Source organism: Elgaria multicarinata, chromosome 10 (assembly GCF_023053635.1).
Source record: "Elgaria multicarinata webbii isolate HBS135686 ecotype San Diego chromosome 10, rElgMul1.1.pri, whole genome shotgun sequence".
NCBI classification, from domain to species: Eukaryota; Metazoa; Chordata; class Lepidosauria; order Squamata; family Anguidae; genus Elgaria; species Elgaria multicarinata.
The window spans coordinates 35682833-35696773 of record NC_086180.1 but is presented as its reverse complement, the minus strand read 5'-3'; the positions used below and the strand labels follow the sequence as shown (position 1 = coordinate 35696773).

Genomic DNA, 13941 nt, shown 5'->3' with positions numbered 1-13941 from the left:
AAAAAAGCCATCATCAAAGGCAGGTGTCCTTGCTCCAACTTGAGTCTTACGTCATATTGACAACATCTGATTTGGCTTTTGAACAAGGGCAACAAGTCTGCATAGAAGTTAATGGAGCATGCAAAAGACCTTCCTGGGTGTATGTCTTGTTCGGGTAGGGGCTGGACATTTGCTGCACTCTGAGGGGCAGGGGTGTGTGTGTGTGTGTGTTTTAACTCAGAATCGAGGCCAGCCTCAGAACCATCTCTATCTTGTCGTAGACTATATTAAGGGAGTGCTGTAAGATATTTATTTATTTATTAAATTTATATACAGCCCCATAGCCGAAGCTCTCTGGGCTGTTTATACTCTCCCAACACCAGTCCTCAACCTGCAATCGAGGTACAACAGAGAACTACTTAGCAAAGTTGTTATATATTACTTTCTTAGCTCAACCTGTAATGTGAGAATAAAAGCAAAGGATAACACTGCAGGGTTGTTGTAAGTTACATTCTCCATTACAGCTCAGCTTGCAGTAGGGAGCTAATAACTCTGTACCACACTTCAGGGTTGTTCTAAACTATTCAGATCCTGCTTTGCAATATTCAGTCTGGCAGATGTGGTTCAATGTAAACAAGTGAGCTGGCGGTGACCAAACAAGAAAGAGATCTTGGGATTGTGGCGGACAGCTTGATGAAAATGTCCACCCAGTGTGTGGCCACTGTAAAGAAGGCAAACTCCATGCTAGGCATTATAAGAAAAGGAATTGAGACTAAAACTGCTAGTATCATATGGCCTTTATACAAATCTATGATGTGACCACACTTAGAATACTGTGTCCAGTTCTGGTCACCACACCTAAAAAAGGATATTATAGAGCTGGAAATAGTAAAGAAACGGGCAACTAAAATGATTAAGGAGCTGGAGCATCTCCCAGCATGGCACGTCTTATGTTCTTATGAGTATCCTGCAGGGCTGTCATAAACCACACTCTTCCAGTCATAGACTCTTTCAATATGCATGCTATGGGGACAGTGAACTGCATTTGCTTTGAAATTTCTATTAGAGCTATTTTTAAAATATTTCACACTGAATAAGAACTGAGATAGTAAGATAAAGAGTTCTTCACTTTGCTGCTACCTTTTGGGGTTTGGGTGCTGGGTGGACATAGTGCCAAGTCACAGCTACATTAAAATATTGGAGTTTTCCATTAATTTCAATGGGCAGATAAAACTTCCATCCTTGGGGAATTTAAAGATAGCTTTTCAGTGGGAAGTGGGAAACAACCTATCCAGACAATGAAATGGTTCTTTCTACCCTTTTTTAAAACTATGTGAGTCTTCTACCATTCAAACAAGCAAAAATTATAGCCAAAATTATAATGGTAATTAAACATTGGTTTAAAAATCAATAAATGGTGTCCATAAGCTGGTGCCCACCCCAAAGGTATAATGAATGTGTGTTGGGGTTCACTTTCCCGATTCATCACCACCCACATCAAAACCCTACACTTTAAAAAAAAGATGGAAGAGCAGCACTAAAAGCATCTACACCTGTGGAAAATCCAGTACTCTTCTTTTCTTTTGGAACAAGTTAAATTTTTTGCAATCCGGAAAAGATAGAAGAAGCACATGGAAAGTACAGAATGACAATGATTGGATGACAGTGTCATATGGATGCCCTGTAAAAACTGAGTGAACAAACCTAACAAGTGCACACTAAATGCCAAGTGTGGAAGCACCCTCTGTCTACTTTCCTAGCAGTGAGGTTACTGAGCACTGCAGATAGTGGCACTATCCCTGGCAGGTTCAAGTACATTACACATGGAAAACAATAAAATGAAAGTGCTGGTTCTTGAGGGCCTCCGCCCAATGTTTCCTGAGATCATTATATTTATTTCTTCTTGGAGGGTTTTACTCAAGGATTTCCTTCTTCAAATGTCCACTTCTTATCAGTCATCTTCAACATGTAAAGATAGAGTGAGCCATTTATTTATTGGACAACTAGACGGCATCCACTTTCCACTTTCAAGTGGAAGGCAAAAGGAAGAGGGGCCGACCAAGGGCAAGATGGATGGATGATATTCTGCAGGTGACAGACTTGACCTTGGGGGAGCTGGGGGTGGCGACAGCCGACAGAAAGCTCTGGCGTGGGCTGGTCCATGAAGTCACGAAGAGTCGGAAGCGACTGAACGAATAAACAACAACAAGATGGCATCCTCAAATGGCAGCATGGAAATGACCAGCAACATGCTGTGATCATCCTGTATAATGACCATATTTCTCTACACCTCAGGTATTCAAACTGCTTACTCCACTTTTATTTTGAGCTTTCTACCCAAAAGCACATGCATATAATAAAATGGATTTTCAGAGGGCTTACATGAAATGTGGTTTGCATTAAGTACAATACAAAACAAATTAAGGGTGTGTTGGTGAAGCCTGCTTTTCATATGGTTGAGACATATACGTCTGTAAAAATTACAGGGGCCTGTCTATTCACTCAATCTGTAGTCAGAAAAAAAATCATTGACGTAAAAGCTTGACGATGGGACCATCACCATCCCTTTTAAAATATCTCGCTTGCTAGGAAATAATTCGATTCTGTTGGTTACCCAAAATAAATATTAAAAAGCCACAAAAGTGGATAAACATTTCTTTGAAAGGGAAAACCTATGAGCTCCATCATCAGGATGTAGTTGAGACTACATTGTAGAGTTCTTATGCACAGTGCATTGGTAGATATTTTTATTATGCATTTGGTGAGTTTAAAACATTAAAGTACTGAGGTATTACTTGTGTAAGTAATAATATATTTATATAGGTCTTTCTAAAACAACCACAACAACCACGACAGGAATCTCCATCCAACTTTATTGGTTAAACTGAAGAACATGCCCAGAATCTCAAAGACAGTCAGCATGTAGACTGCCAAGTGTTGCTTTCCATGGTGCATGCACAGATATTTCCCTTTCATTATATGTTTCTGAGAATCCTCTCATTTGCGGTCTTTGGTGTTATGGTTAACGGGATTAAAAATGGCTTCAATCAAAATGCTTCTCTAATAGATAGTAAATCAAGCTTTCTGAGACTTCATGTTCTTTGGTTGCTTATATTCAGAGTTATGAAAAACAGACTCACAACAAGCTTTCTGAGGGGAGGGAAGTGTAATATCATTCCTCTGTGTTGAAGGGAAGGCTGGCAGGCCCCATGTTTCTCACCAGGTTTCCGTCCATCTTTCAAGACTTCTTTGGCCACTCTTTGCACTGACATCTATCCCTTTAAGATGATATAAAGGCTGCACCAACCAGCATGGAGCCCGGACTGTTAACAGCTTGTGTTTTGCGTTGTCTCATTTTCATTCCCTCTCTTGTTACTGTGTTACAGGAAAAGCCTTACCAGTGTTCCGAGTGCAACAAGGCCTTCAGTCAGAAACGCGGTCTGGATGAGCACATGAGGACCCACACAGGGGAGAAACCATTCCAGTGTGATGTGAGTTGGGTTTTCTTTCGATCTGCTTGTGTTTAATCAAGAGATAACCTCCAGAGGGATATTCTCCTAAGGCTGCAATCCTGTCCTGTAAGTTCCATTGAGCGCTATGGGACATACTTCTGAACACACATGCTTAGTATTGCAGTGTAAATGTATTTCCAAGAAACATTTTCACATTGTTGCATAATTTGCACCATTTTGCAATCCTTCTTTGATTAACTAATTAAACATCACAATGATAATTGTATTTGCCTTCGTTTTGTTAGTTTATTTTAGTTTTGCTAAGAGCATCCATGAACATAAATTGATTTTGCGGTATATGCCCCCTTGAGAATTGTTTGCACCATACTAATTGCAGTTTGGATATTTGAGGCTACTTGAAGCAGACCTTTGTTTTGTATAGAATATCTGTTCTTTGATAGTTTAAGAGACAGAGAATAACCTGGACAGGATTATAATTAATCATATTCAAATTTGAATCTCTGTTCTGCTCATCTATTCTGAAGTAGGGATGTCCATTGCTGGGAAATCCATTTCCGAGTTCCGCTGCATGTACGACTCGCTTTGCATCTGCCAGCTGTGGTGTGAGCGGTTCCGCAAACTCTGGAAACATTTTGTGCATTTCCCCCCTGGGAAGGTTCTGCAATATGTTCAAGTTTCTGAGCAATTTGTGCAAATTATAGCTGAATTTGCGCAAAATATGCAAATTTGTCCATAATTTGCGCAGATTTTCACAAACTTGGCCATAATTTGCACAAATTCCAGAACTTTCCTGCCCCTTCCATGCACACAATTCCAGAAAAGCTGATGCAACACTCATCTTGCTGCGGAACATGTTACATGACACAGTGGAAACTGAAACAAAGTCTGAGAGGGGGCAAACCTAGGAAAACCCATTTACCTCCACCCTCCCAAATGGCATTTTCTGACATTCTTACTCAGAAGTAAGCTCAGCTGAAGTAAGCTTAGCTGAGTTTAGTGAGACTAACTGCCAGATAAGTGTGTAGAGGATTGCGCTGTACATGGCTTAAAAGAATATATATGTCTCCTATATATTCAAAAGAGAGACAGATGGGTTTATCAGCTACTCTGAAACCTTATTTAAACCTTCTTAAAAATACAAAATTAACTTAATTTCCAAACGTGTAGCCACAAAAACAATAACGAGTCTTGAGTCACCTCAAACACTAACAAATGTATTATGACATAAGCTTTGGTAGATCAGAATCCACTTCAACAGATGTATGAAGTGTAATACTAAATTAGTAGGCATATAAATTCATGATAACCTTGTTCACACATCACATCTATCTAGGGTTTAAGCAAATCTTGGGTATCCGTGAATGAGCAGGAGTTGTTTAGCCCTGCTTTTACTGGGCTAAACAACCCAGAGACACTTCATCCCTATGTTGGTGTCCATGACATCCTAACCTGAAACTGTAGGTTGTTACAGAAGAAACAAACCATGGTTTGTGACCCATGATGGCCAGGAGCCAGCATGCTTGCTCACTCCCGCTTCATTTACATCAACCCACAGTTGTTGCAATGTCCAGACCAGGCCAATATGGGATCAGATTCCTAGCCCAGTTGTACATTGACATTGCCAATTATTTGCACAGAAATGAATCCCAAAACTATTCACATTTTTAGATAAGTGTCAACTAGTTAATATGCATTTAGTTTTCAGAATTTAAATGGAGAGTCCCCAATCAGGATCCAAACTTCATGTATGGGAAAGAGGGTTCACCCTATTCTCCAACTCTGTGGTCATGATGAAAATTGCCAGAGGGGGGGGGGAGCTGGTTTTCCCTTTGCGTGGGAAGCCATTGGCGCCTGATCGCCGCCTCCTCCTCCACACTGCTATTTAATTACATTAAAAAACACAATATATTTAATGCATTCCTCAAATCATCCAGTTTGGCCTTATAAACATGTAGGATTACAAGCTTTAGTTTTCAGTCTATTTGCAGTGTTGTGTCATTTCCCCATAGTAATTTTTCTTAATGTTAGTGTTCATAATTACATGTGTAGCCTCCACGCACATGTCAGGGATGTCTATTTGGGGAAATATTTTAGAGACTGCATCTTTTTTGTTTGACCTTGTTTCCTTCTGGTTAAGGAAGTGATGTAGGGCTATAGGAAATTACGGCCAGCCTTATGTCTCTGAAAATACTAAGTAAAACGTTTGCTTTAATTAGAAAGTTGACATTAAAAGGTAAGGATTATCGGTTTACATTTCTGTGGGTCCTTCTTTCCTTTGAGTAATTGCCTACGGTTACAAGGAATTCTTAAGGAATCATTTCTGAAGTATAATTTTATTGAGCTCTTAAATTTGATGATGATCCCTAGGGCATATTTGGAATGTTGAGAAATGTCTCGAAATGGCGTCCATACAGGAGCGTGTCCATTCACAAAATGTCTTCAGTGCTGTACACAGTCTCAGAGAGAGGGAGGGAGGAAAAATACCCATACCCACACCCACCCACACATACATCCTGAAAGCAGGAAGGGGTAATCCAACACAGAGAGAGGGAGGGAAAGAAGGGGCAAACACATATAGGTCATGCATGGTGGGGTTGGGGGAGAGAGAAACATGCATAAACACACACAAATAGAGAGACCACAAATTCATACACACAATTTTTGCCTTTGGCTGAGTCTCAGCCCTCACATCAACTTTTAGCCCTGTATATTTTCTAGCATGGCATATGTCTCAGCAGAAATTTGCATATTTTCCTGCGAATAAATTTGCGTAAATTTCTGGAAAATAAAATAATAATCCGGAAGTCCATGGACTCCGTGCGGCCCAGGGAGGCCGCTCTACAGCGAATTCCACAGGTTGGATTCTTAAAAACCCAAACTCATTTTAGTCTGTATCAATTTTCTCCACCACTCCTAGCCACAGCATCCTTGACCAATGGCTGCCCAGAGTCCAATTACATACCCCAGTGAAGGAGGAGCCATCACCTCCTGATGTAGTCTGGTTCGCTGTCAAACAGCTCTCACAGTTAGAATGTTACTCCCAATAGCTGAAATCTGCTTCCCTGCCATTGCCACTCCTTGGTTCTTGTCCTGCCCCCAGAGAGAGAGAAAACAAACCTGCTCCATCTTCTGCATGACACCGTTCCAGGTCTTCTCTGTGCTAAACGTTCCCTGGTCTTACAACTGTTCTTCAGAGGACTTGGTTTCCAGTTCCCTCATCTTCCTGGTTGCCCTTTCCTGGTTTAACAATGTCGTTCTTAAAATATGGGCACAGTGTTCTAATTGCACAGAATAAAGCACAATGATTATTTTCTGTGATCTGGACACAGGACTTTTGTTAGTTCATGCAGCCTAAGATTGCATTAGCTTTTTCTTTTTTTAAGCCAGTGCATTGCACCGCTGGCTCATATTCACCTCGTGATCCACCAAGACTCCTAGATCATTTTTTTCATGTAATGCTCTAGTGCTTTTGATTTTTTTCTGCATAAATGCAAGACTTTACATTTATCTCTGTTGCATTTCATTATCAAGTCCTGCTTTCTTCTTTCACTTTATACATTAGTTATGAATGTGTCATTCAGCTCTTAGTAAGCTCGCAACCTTATCATGTGACCTAGTTGTCCTTGGCTACTTTTTTACTGTACAGTTTCACCTGAAAAGCCCATGGGGGCTGTGAGTTCCCAGACAGGCCCTGGGAAACCCCAGATTGGGTTGGATTGGGAACCCAGGCCTGAGTTTTGCAACCACGTATCAGCAAATAGAAAACTGCTTTCAAACTTAGCTTTTCAGAATGTCGCAGAAAAAGTTGCATTTTGCATGACTCACCTTTCTTATTTGAGGCAACCCATTTTTTACTTTGGCTTCATGCATTTAATTACTCCTTTACACATCTTTTGTCTGGCTTTGATTTGTTTTAACCTTGGCAGTGCACCCTTCTTTATTTATTTGCAGGCTTTTGAAATGTTTCAGTTATACCATATCAAGAGGAATTTACTGCTCAGTGAGGAATAGGTATGAAGTGTGCATCTGTAAGCAGTTTATTCTTCTCATTTTGCAGAGATAATGTGCCGTTGTTAAACTGTCATCATTGTATGATTGGGACTCATTATAAACTACTTACTGGTAGCAGAATTTGACACAACCCATCAGCTAAGGATGATATTCTTACAATTCATTTCCAGTAAGATAAATGATAAATCTGCGATGTTCATACATTGATGTTTATGCAAATGTCGTCATCTATAGTATTTAGCGGGTTAAATGTATTTTGTTTGTTTGTTTGTTTTGGTAGCATCTGTATCTGGTAAAAGAGACATTTTAAAGTACCCATTTAAGTGTGCAAAATTGACAGTCAGATTTCCTGTTTAATCAGCATAGGACAATAGTCCAAATAGTTGCATTTGACCATGTTGAGAACACAGGCAAGATAGAGATGGCCGGCTCATTTTCATAACAAGGATTACAGCCTGAGCAGTAATTCTTATTGCACATTGCTGAAGGTTCTGCTCATCCAGCTGTATTTGTTTACTCTGAAAGATAGTGCTTCATCTTTTGCTTGAAGACATTTGGCAGTATCCAATGCTGCCACTGTGCCTGTGCTGTTTGTTTTGCACAAGCAGGAAATACAAACAAGAAGCTATTGTTTCCCAGAACAACCCAGAAAGGAGCTGAAATGCTCATTTCCGGAATGGGACAGGTCAGCAGAGCTCCCTTCTGCTAGCTTCACTGACCAGGGGTCTGGAAACAAAGTCCTATGAGGAGAGACTGAATGAACTGGGCATGTTTAGACTGGAGAAGAGAAGATTGAGGGGAGACATGATAGCACTCTTCAAATACTTGAAAGGTTGCCACACAGAGGAGGGCCAGAATCTCTTCTCGATCATCCCAGAGTGCAGGACACGGAATAATGGGCTCAAGTTACAGGAAACCAGATTCCGGCTGGACATGAGAAAAAACTTCATGACTGTTAGAGCAGTACGACAATGGAACCAATTCCCTAGGGAGGTCGTGGGCTCCCCCACACTAGAGGCCTTCAAGAGGCAGCTGGACAACCATCTGTCAGGGTTGCTTTAAGGTGGATTCCTGCATTGAGCAGGAGTTGGACATGATAGCCTTATAGGTCCCTTCTACTGTTCTATGCTTCTATGCTTCTGTGATCTGTTCTGTACCAGAAATAAGCATTTTTGCTTGTTTGCACTTGCTTTAGGAAGTGCTAGCTTCCTGTTACATCCATGTGGGTATCAGTTGGATACTGCCCATAGTAATGTATACTGTGTGTCTGTCTATACACACACACACACACACACACACACACACACACATGCCCTATTCAGGCATTCTCTTACCTGGGTAGATCAAACACACGAGGAGGGAAAGTGTACAAGACCGCCTCCTCCTTGCATGTTGCCATAGCAATCTACTCATGGTGGGCAATGACTGAGGAGAGCCACTTGTATTCATGGAGGTTCTCCATACAACTGAATGGTGCACTGCAGAGAGTATGGGTGATAATGACCAGCTGATTCAGTGCCCTTATCTGGTAATCAGCTTAGTAGATAATTGTGAATGCATTAAGCCTCTACATGCAAACACATGATCTTCTGAAATAGGCTCTGGTGATTGGTCAGAGAGTACCCATCATAGAACAATAGTGGGGAAAGCAAAACTACTTGGCAGAGGAGGAAACCTTTTTAAACACTGGAACAAAGAATATTTTCCACCGAGACAGTTGTCTCTCAAACAACACACATCTGTGTTGGTGGAATATTCTCCAGGAATTGTGGCCTTCTTGAAAACAGATGCTGCTTTGCCTCACTGACTTTGCACAATTCACTGGTTTTAACATACAGAAGTACAAACCTTCCAAGTAGCTCCATGGTATTGCCAGGGATATGGTGTGCGGCTTCTACCAGTGTCAGAAATGCAGCTGTGACTTCAGGGAATACATCACAGCTCAAATGCTAACATGTTACCTTTCCCAGCAAAGAATGAGGTCATATTACTCAAAGACTGAGTGTGGGGGTCCCTGCCTTTGACAATGTACTGTGCCCTAATGAACAACAGGGCAGGATGTGATGGTATGCCACTCACAGAGCACACTCTTCTGGCAATTTCAGTGAATGGCTTGGGGCGTATCCAGTACTGCATCCATTTTTACATATATTCTGCATCATCAGCATAGGAGTGCCACACTTGACAGGGTCTTCTGACCCAACTGTGGTGTGTCATAGACGCCACTCTCCTGGACGCTTGTATACATCATTTATGGTTGTCCTGAGCTTTGTTTAGGGTGAACATCCACAGTGCCTTTTTCATTTTTGAGTACTTCGGGAATAATTGGCACAAGAGTTCATGCAATTCACACTGCTTGACTCACAAACTTAGCATTGTCAATGATATGCCAGCTTGTAGAGGACACTCCACTGGAGGTTTGGGTATAAGATTTAGGGTGTCCCACAGCTTATTGTGGATTGCACACCTCCAGTTCTCTATCCATTTCTTTCTATATACATTGGGTATTATTGGCATGGGGGTGCTATCCCTCACAGTGTCTTGGACCCCACCAAACGTTAGGCTGGATGCAAGGCTGTGGTGTCTTGTAGAGTCCATCCTCCGTGAAGTTTGGGTATATTATTTGGGGTGGTCCAAAGTTTAGCTTGGAATGTGTACCCCCAGAGTTCCTTATTCATATTTTGGCTATTGTTGGCATGGTGGCAGTATGCTTGATTGGCACCCAAACAAAGGATGGGCGTGGAAGAGATGGTATGCCACCTTGTAGAGGCTGCTCCCTTGTGGGCTTGAGTGTATGGTCTGTGATGGCTTAACGTTTATTGTGGGGAGCAACCTCCAGTACCCTATCAATTTTGACATATATTGGGTATTATTGCCATGGGGGCATCATGTTTGAAAGTGTCTTGAGCCCAAACAACAAGTTGGGCCAGATGCATTGCTGTGAGGTCTTGAAAGGCCACTGCTCCAAAGGTTTGGATGTATTATTGGGGTTGTCTGAAGTTTATTGTCGGGTGTGTTCACCTAATTCCTTATTCATTTTTAGTACATTTTATGTCATTGGTATGGGGTGCCATACCTTACAGTGTCTTGTGCTCCAGTGAAGGGTTGGGATAGAAGCCTGTGGCATCATGTAAAGGCTTCTATCTCTGAGATTTGGGTATATGATTTTGGGTGGTCCAAAGATTAGTTTATTTATTTTTATTTATTTATTACATTTAAATCCCACCTTTTTCCTCCAAGGAACCCAAGGTGGCGTACATAACCCTCCTCCTCTTCATGTTATCCTCACAACAACAACTCTGTGAGGTAGGTTGGGCTGAGAGTATGTGACTGGCCCAAAGTCATCTAGTGGGTTTCCATGGCCGAGTGGGGACTAGAACCCGGATCTCCTGACTCCCAGTCCAACACCTTAGCCACTACCCGACACTAGCTGTAGTGCGCGCACACCTAGTTCCTTATTCCTTCATACGTATTTTGGATATTTTTGGCAGGGTGGCGGTATGCTTGACAGTGTCAGGCAGCCAAACAAAGCATTGTACCAGAAGTGATGCGGTGACAACTCACAGCGTACATGGTACTAAAGGTGTGGGTAACCACACAAAGCGCTGTTGGTGTTATATCCTCCCTTGCTGGTTTTGCCTTAAATGCATCGCTTCACCTTACTGCATTGCAGGGCCAGCCCTCAGTAAAATAAATTGTAATTATGCCATAAACAAAAAACAAAAACCTACATGATTGCTGCAGGTATACCACTTTTTTCCAATATTTCGGGATGTAGACCTTGCTAAAGATCACATTGAGTGTTATTCATCGCATGAATATATAATAATATGCTAAGAATGTTTTTCCTGGACTGTAGACTGAAAGATAAAGTAACACATTTGTCAGTCTCCTGTCCCCTGGAGAGGCACTGTTTACTGGGATCCATATCATAAACTGTTTAGTACGGGTCAGTGTATAACATGTTTCATATTTTTAACCCAAAGTGCACAATTTTAAGCTTAACTGTGCTGCTAAACATGCTTTCTACCTCACTTCTCCTGAATTATGGAGAAATGTTTTTAGTTAATTTTGATTATGGAGCCACCTGTGGCATTTAATCACACCTGTTAAGCCTCCAGCCCAGAGTCAATTTGTCCCATTGAATTGGGTATTTGGGACTTGAGAGGCTAATAGTTATTTCCTAGCTGAACTCACTGGGTAGATCAGTGGACTCAAGTTACAGGAAGCCAGATTCCAGCTGGACATCAGAAAAAACTTCCTGATTGTTAGAGCAGTATGACAACGGAACCAATTATCTAGGGAGGTTGTGGGCTCTCCCACACTAGAGGCCTTCAAGAAGCAGCTGGACAGCCATTTATCAGGTATGCTTTAAGGTGGATTCCTGCACTGAGCAGGAGGTTGGATTCGATGGCCTTATAGGCCCCTTCCAACTCTACTACTCTAGGATTCTATGATTCCCATTAGGCACGGAGCTTACCTTTTCAACACGTTGCTGCAGTCTGATTCTGACACTGATAGGAGAGGGTCAAATTCCTGATTGCCTGTGGTGACCAGGTGAGCTGTTAAATACGAGGCTTTGCTAGAGGCTAGCTGCTAGAGGCCCTGGTTTCATAAGCACACCTTCCTAGTGCCTTACAGTTAATGTTGTTTCCATTTTATAGATGGGGAGTTGAAGCTGAGATAGTGACTTGTTGACATTTATGGGGATGAGCAAAAGAGTGAAATGTTGGTTACCTCCTCCAGACCCTTTGCAATCCACCATATGGTCCCATAAAACTGCCCACATCTGCAGGAAAAGGAGGTTGCTGTTTTACCTACCATGGTGCAAGCTGTTGTCTGCAGCAATTTAGTTAAAGCATCATTATATGATTAGGAAAGCTACCAATATTTCCTCATTTCAAAAATGAGAAAATATGATTGCCTTCTTCCTCATCTGAGTTTATGCATAACTTTGAGTGCTTGAATATCTACTTATGAGAAATCTATTCAGACAATTCAATGGGTTCATTTTGGTGTTTTTTTTTGTTTTGTCTTTTTATCTGTGTTTTAGGTTTGTGACTTATCATTCAGCCTGAAGAAAATGCTGATCCGGCACAAGCTGACTCACAATCCCAACCGCCCCATGGCTGAGTGCCAGCTATGCCACAAAAAGTTTACAAGAAACGACTACCTCAAAGTGCATATGGAAAATGTCCATGGAGAAACTGACAGCTAACTTTGGCTTCTGCAAGAGAAGTGCCTCGTGTTCCCTTTTGAGACATATAAATACCAGATTTCGCACCTGATTGGTGAACACAAGACACAAAACAACACCTTTGTGTTCACATAATCACTTTTTTCATGTTGCCTTGTATTTTTGTTCAGACTTCAAAATGTCTATGAAATTAAATGAGGTTAGAATTGAAATGATTAAAGTTAAGGGTAAATTTACAAGATCAGTTTAGATGGACAAATTGTCATTAAAATCTGTCCTCAACCTGTCGTCGTTAAGATTCCTTTCTGGATATGCCGCCCCCCATGTGATGAAATCAATCGCTAACTTAAGCTGCAGCCTTTAGTGCATTTAGGGTCAAAACAGGCATTCTTTAAATAGGTAGCATGCAGGTACAAATCCCAATAACAAAGCTTTTTGTTGGCATTCTGGCCATGTATGTTTGCAGCGGTGGTGGTGGTGGTGGTGATTTAGACTTGGGGCCTTGCTAGACCAGTTGTGAGGCCCGGTTTCCCTCCTGTGCATCCAGATGACGCACAGGGGAATCCGGGGTCAGGCTGCGCTAAAACCTGCCTTAAGCCGGCATAAGCGAATTCGCTTATGGCCCTGCTTTTCTGCAGCCTTGGCCTGAGGCCAGGGCTGTGGAACATCTAGCAGGGTCCGTGGCTTTTTGTGGCTGCTCACTTTCTCGCGAGTAGCCGGGAAAAGGCACAGACTGGGCACAGTGCTCATACGAGCGCTGTGCCCATCGGGCCAGGGGGGGAGAGAGGGGCGGGGGGGAAGGCCGGACCCGCCAGGAGAGGGGGGGGAGAAGGCTGGGCATCGGGGACGGGGGCCAGGGAAGGAGAGCGGGTATCGGGGGCCAGGGAAGTAGAGCCGGGGACAGGGCATCGGGGATGGCGCGGGGGGGGGGAAGCCAGGCATCGGGGATGACGCGGGGGGGACAAGGCCGGGCATCGGCCATCGGGAATGGGGGTAGGGCGAGGGAGGGAGGAGGGGGTCATCGGGCATTGGGGGGAATCAGGGGCAGGGGGGCTTTAAACAAAAAAAAATGGCTGACGCTACGGGGCTTCCCGTTGCCCCGTCGCGTCGTGCGTCTAGTAGCCAGCGATGGCGCTAGCTAGCTCTAGCGCGCCGTCGCCCCTCCTCCCTGCCAGCTTATCCGGCAGGTCTAGCAAGGCCCTTGGATTGTGCTCTGGAGTTAAGACATAAGCCTTCCTTCCCCACATACAGCATTTCGGATTAAGATGCTCCCCCTGCACC

General features: G+C 42.7%; 1 protein-coding gene across 2 annotated transcripts in view; it reads left to right on the top strand.

Annotated features, from left to right (window-relative positions):
• Positions 1–13123, top strand: part of PRDM5 (PR/SET domain 5) — a 104950-nt gene extending 91827 nt beyond the window's left edge. For both annotated transcript variants that reach the window (XM_063135258.1, XM_063135257.1), the window contains exons 15-16: positions 3366–3470; positions 12517–13123. In XM_063135258.1, the coding sequence (XP_062991328.1) occupies positions 3366–3470; positions 12517–12681 (270 nt within the window). In that variant the 3' untranslated portion in view covers positions 12682–13123. The remainder of the gene's footprint in view (positions 1–3365; positions 3471–12516) is intronic.
• Positions 13124–13941: the final 818 nt, after the last annotated feature.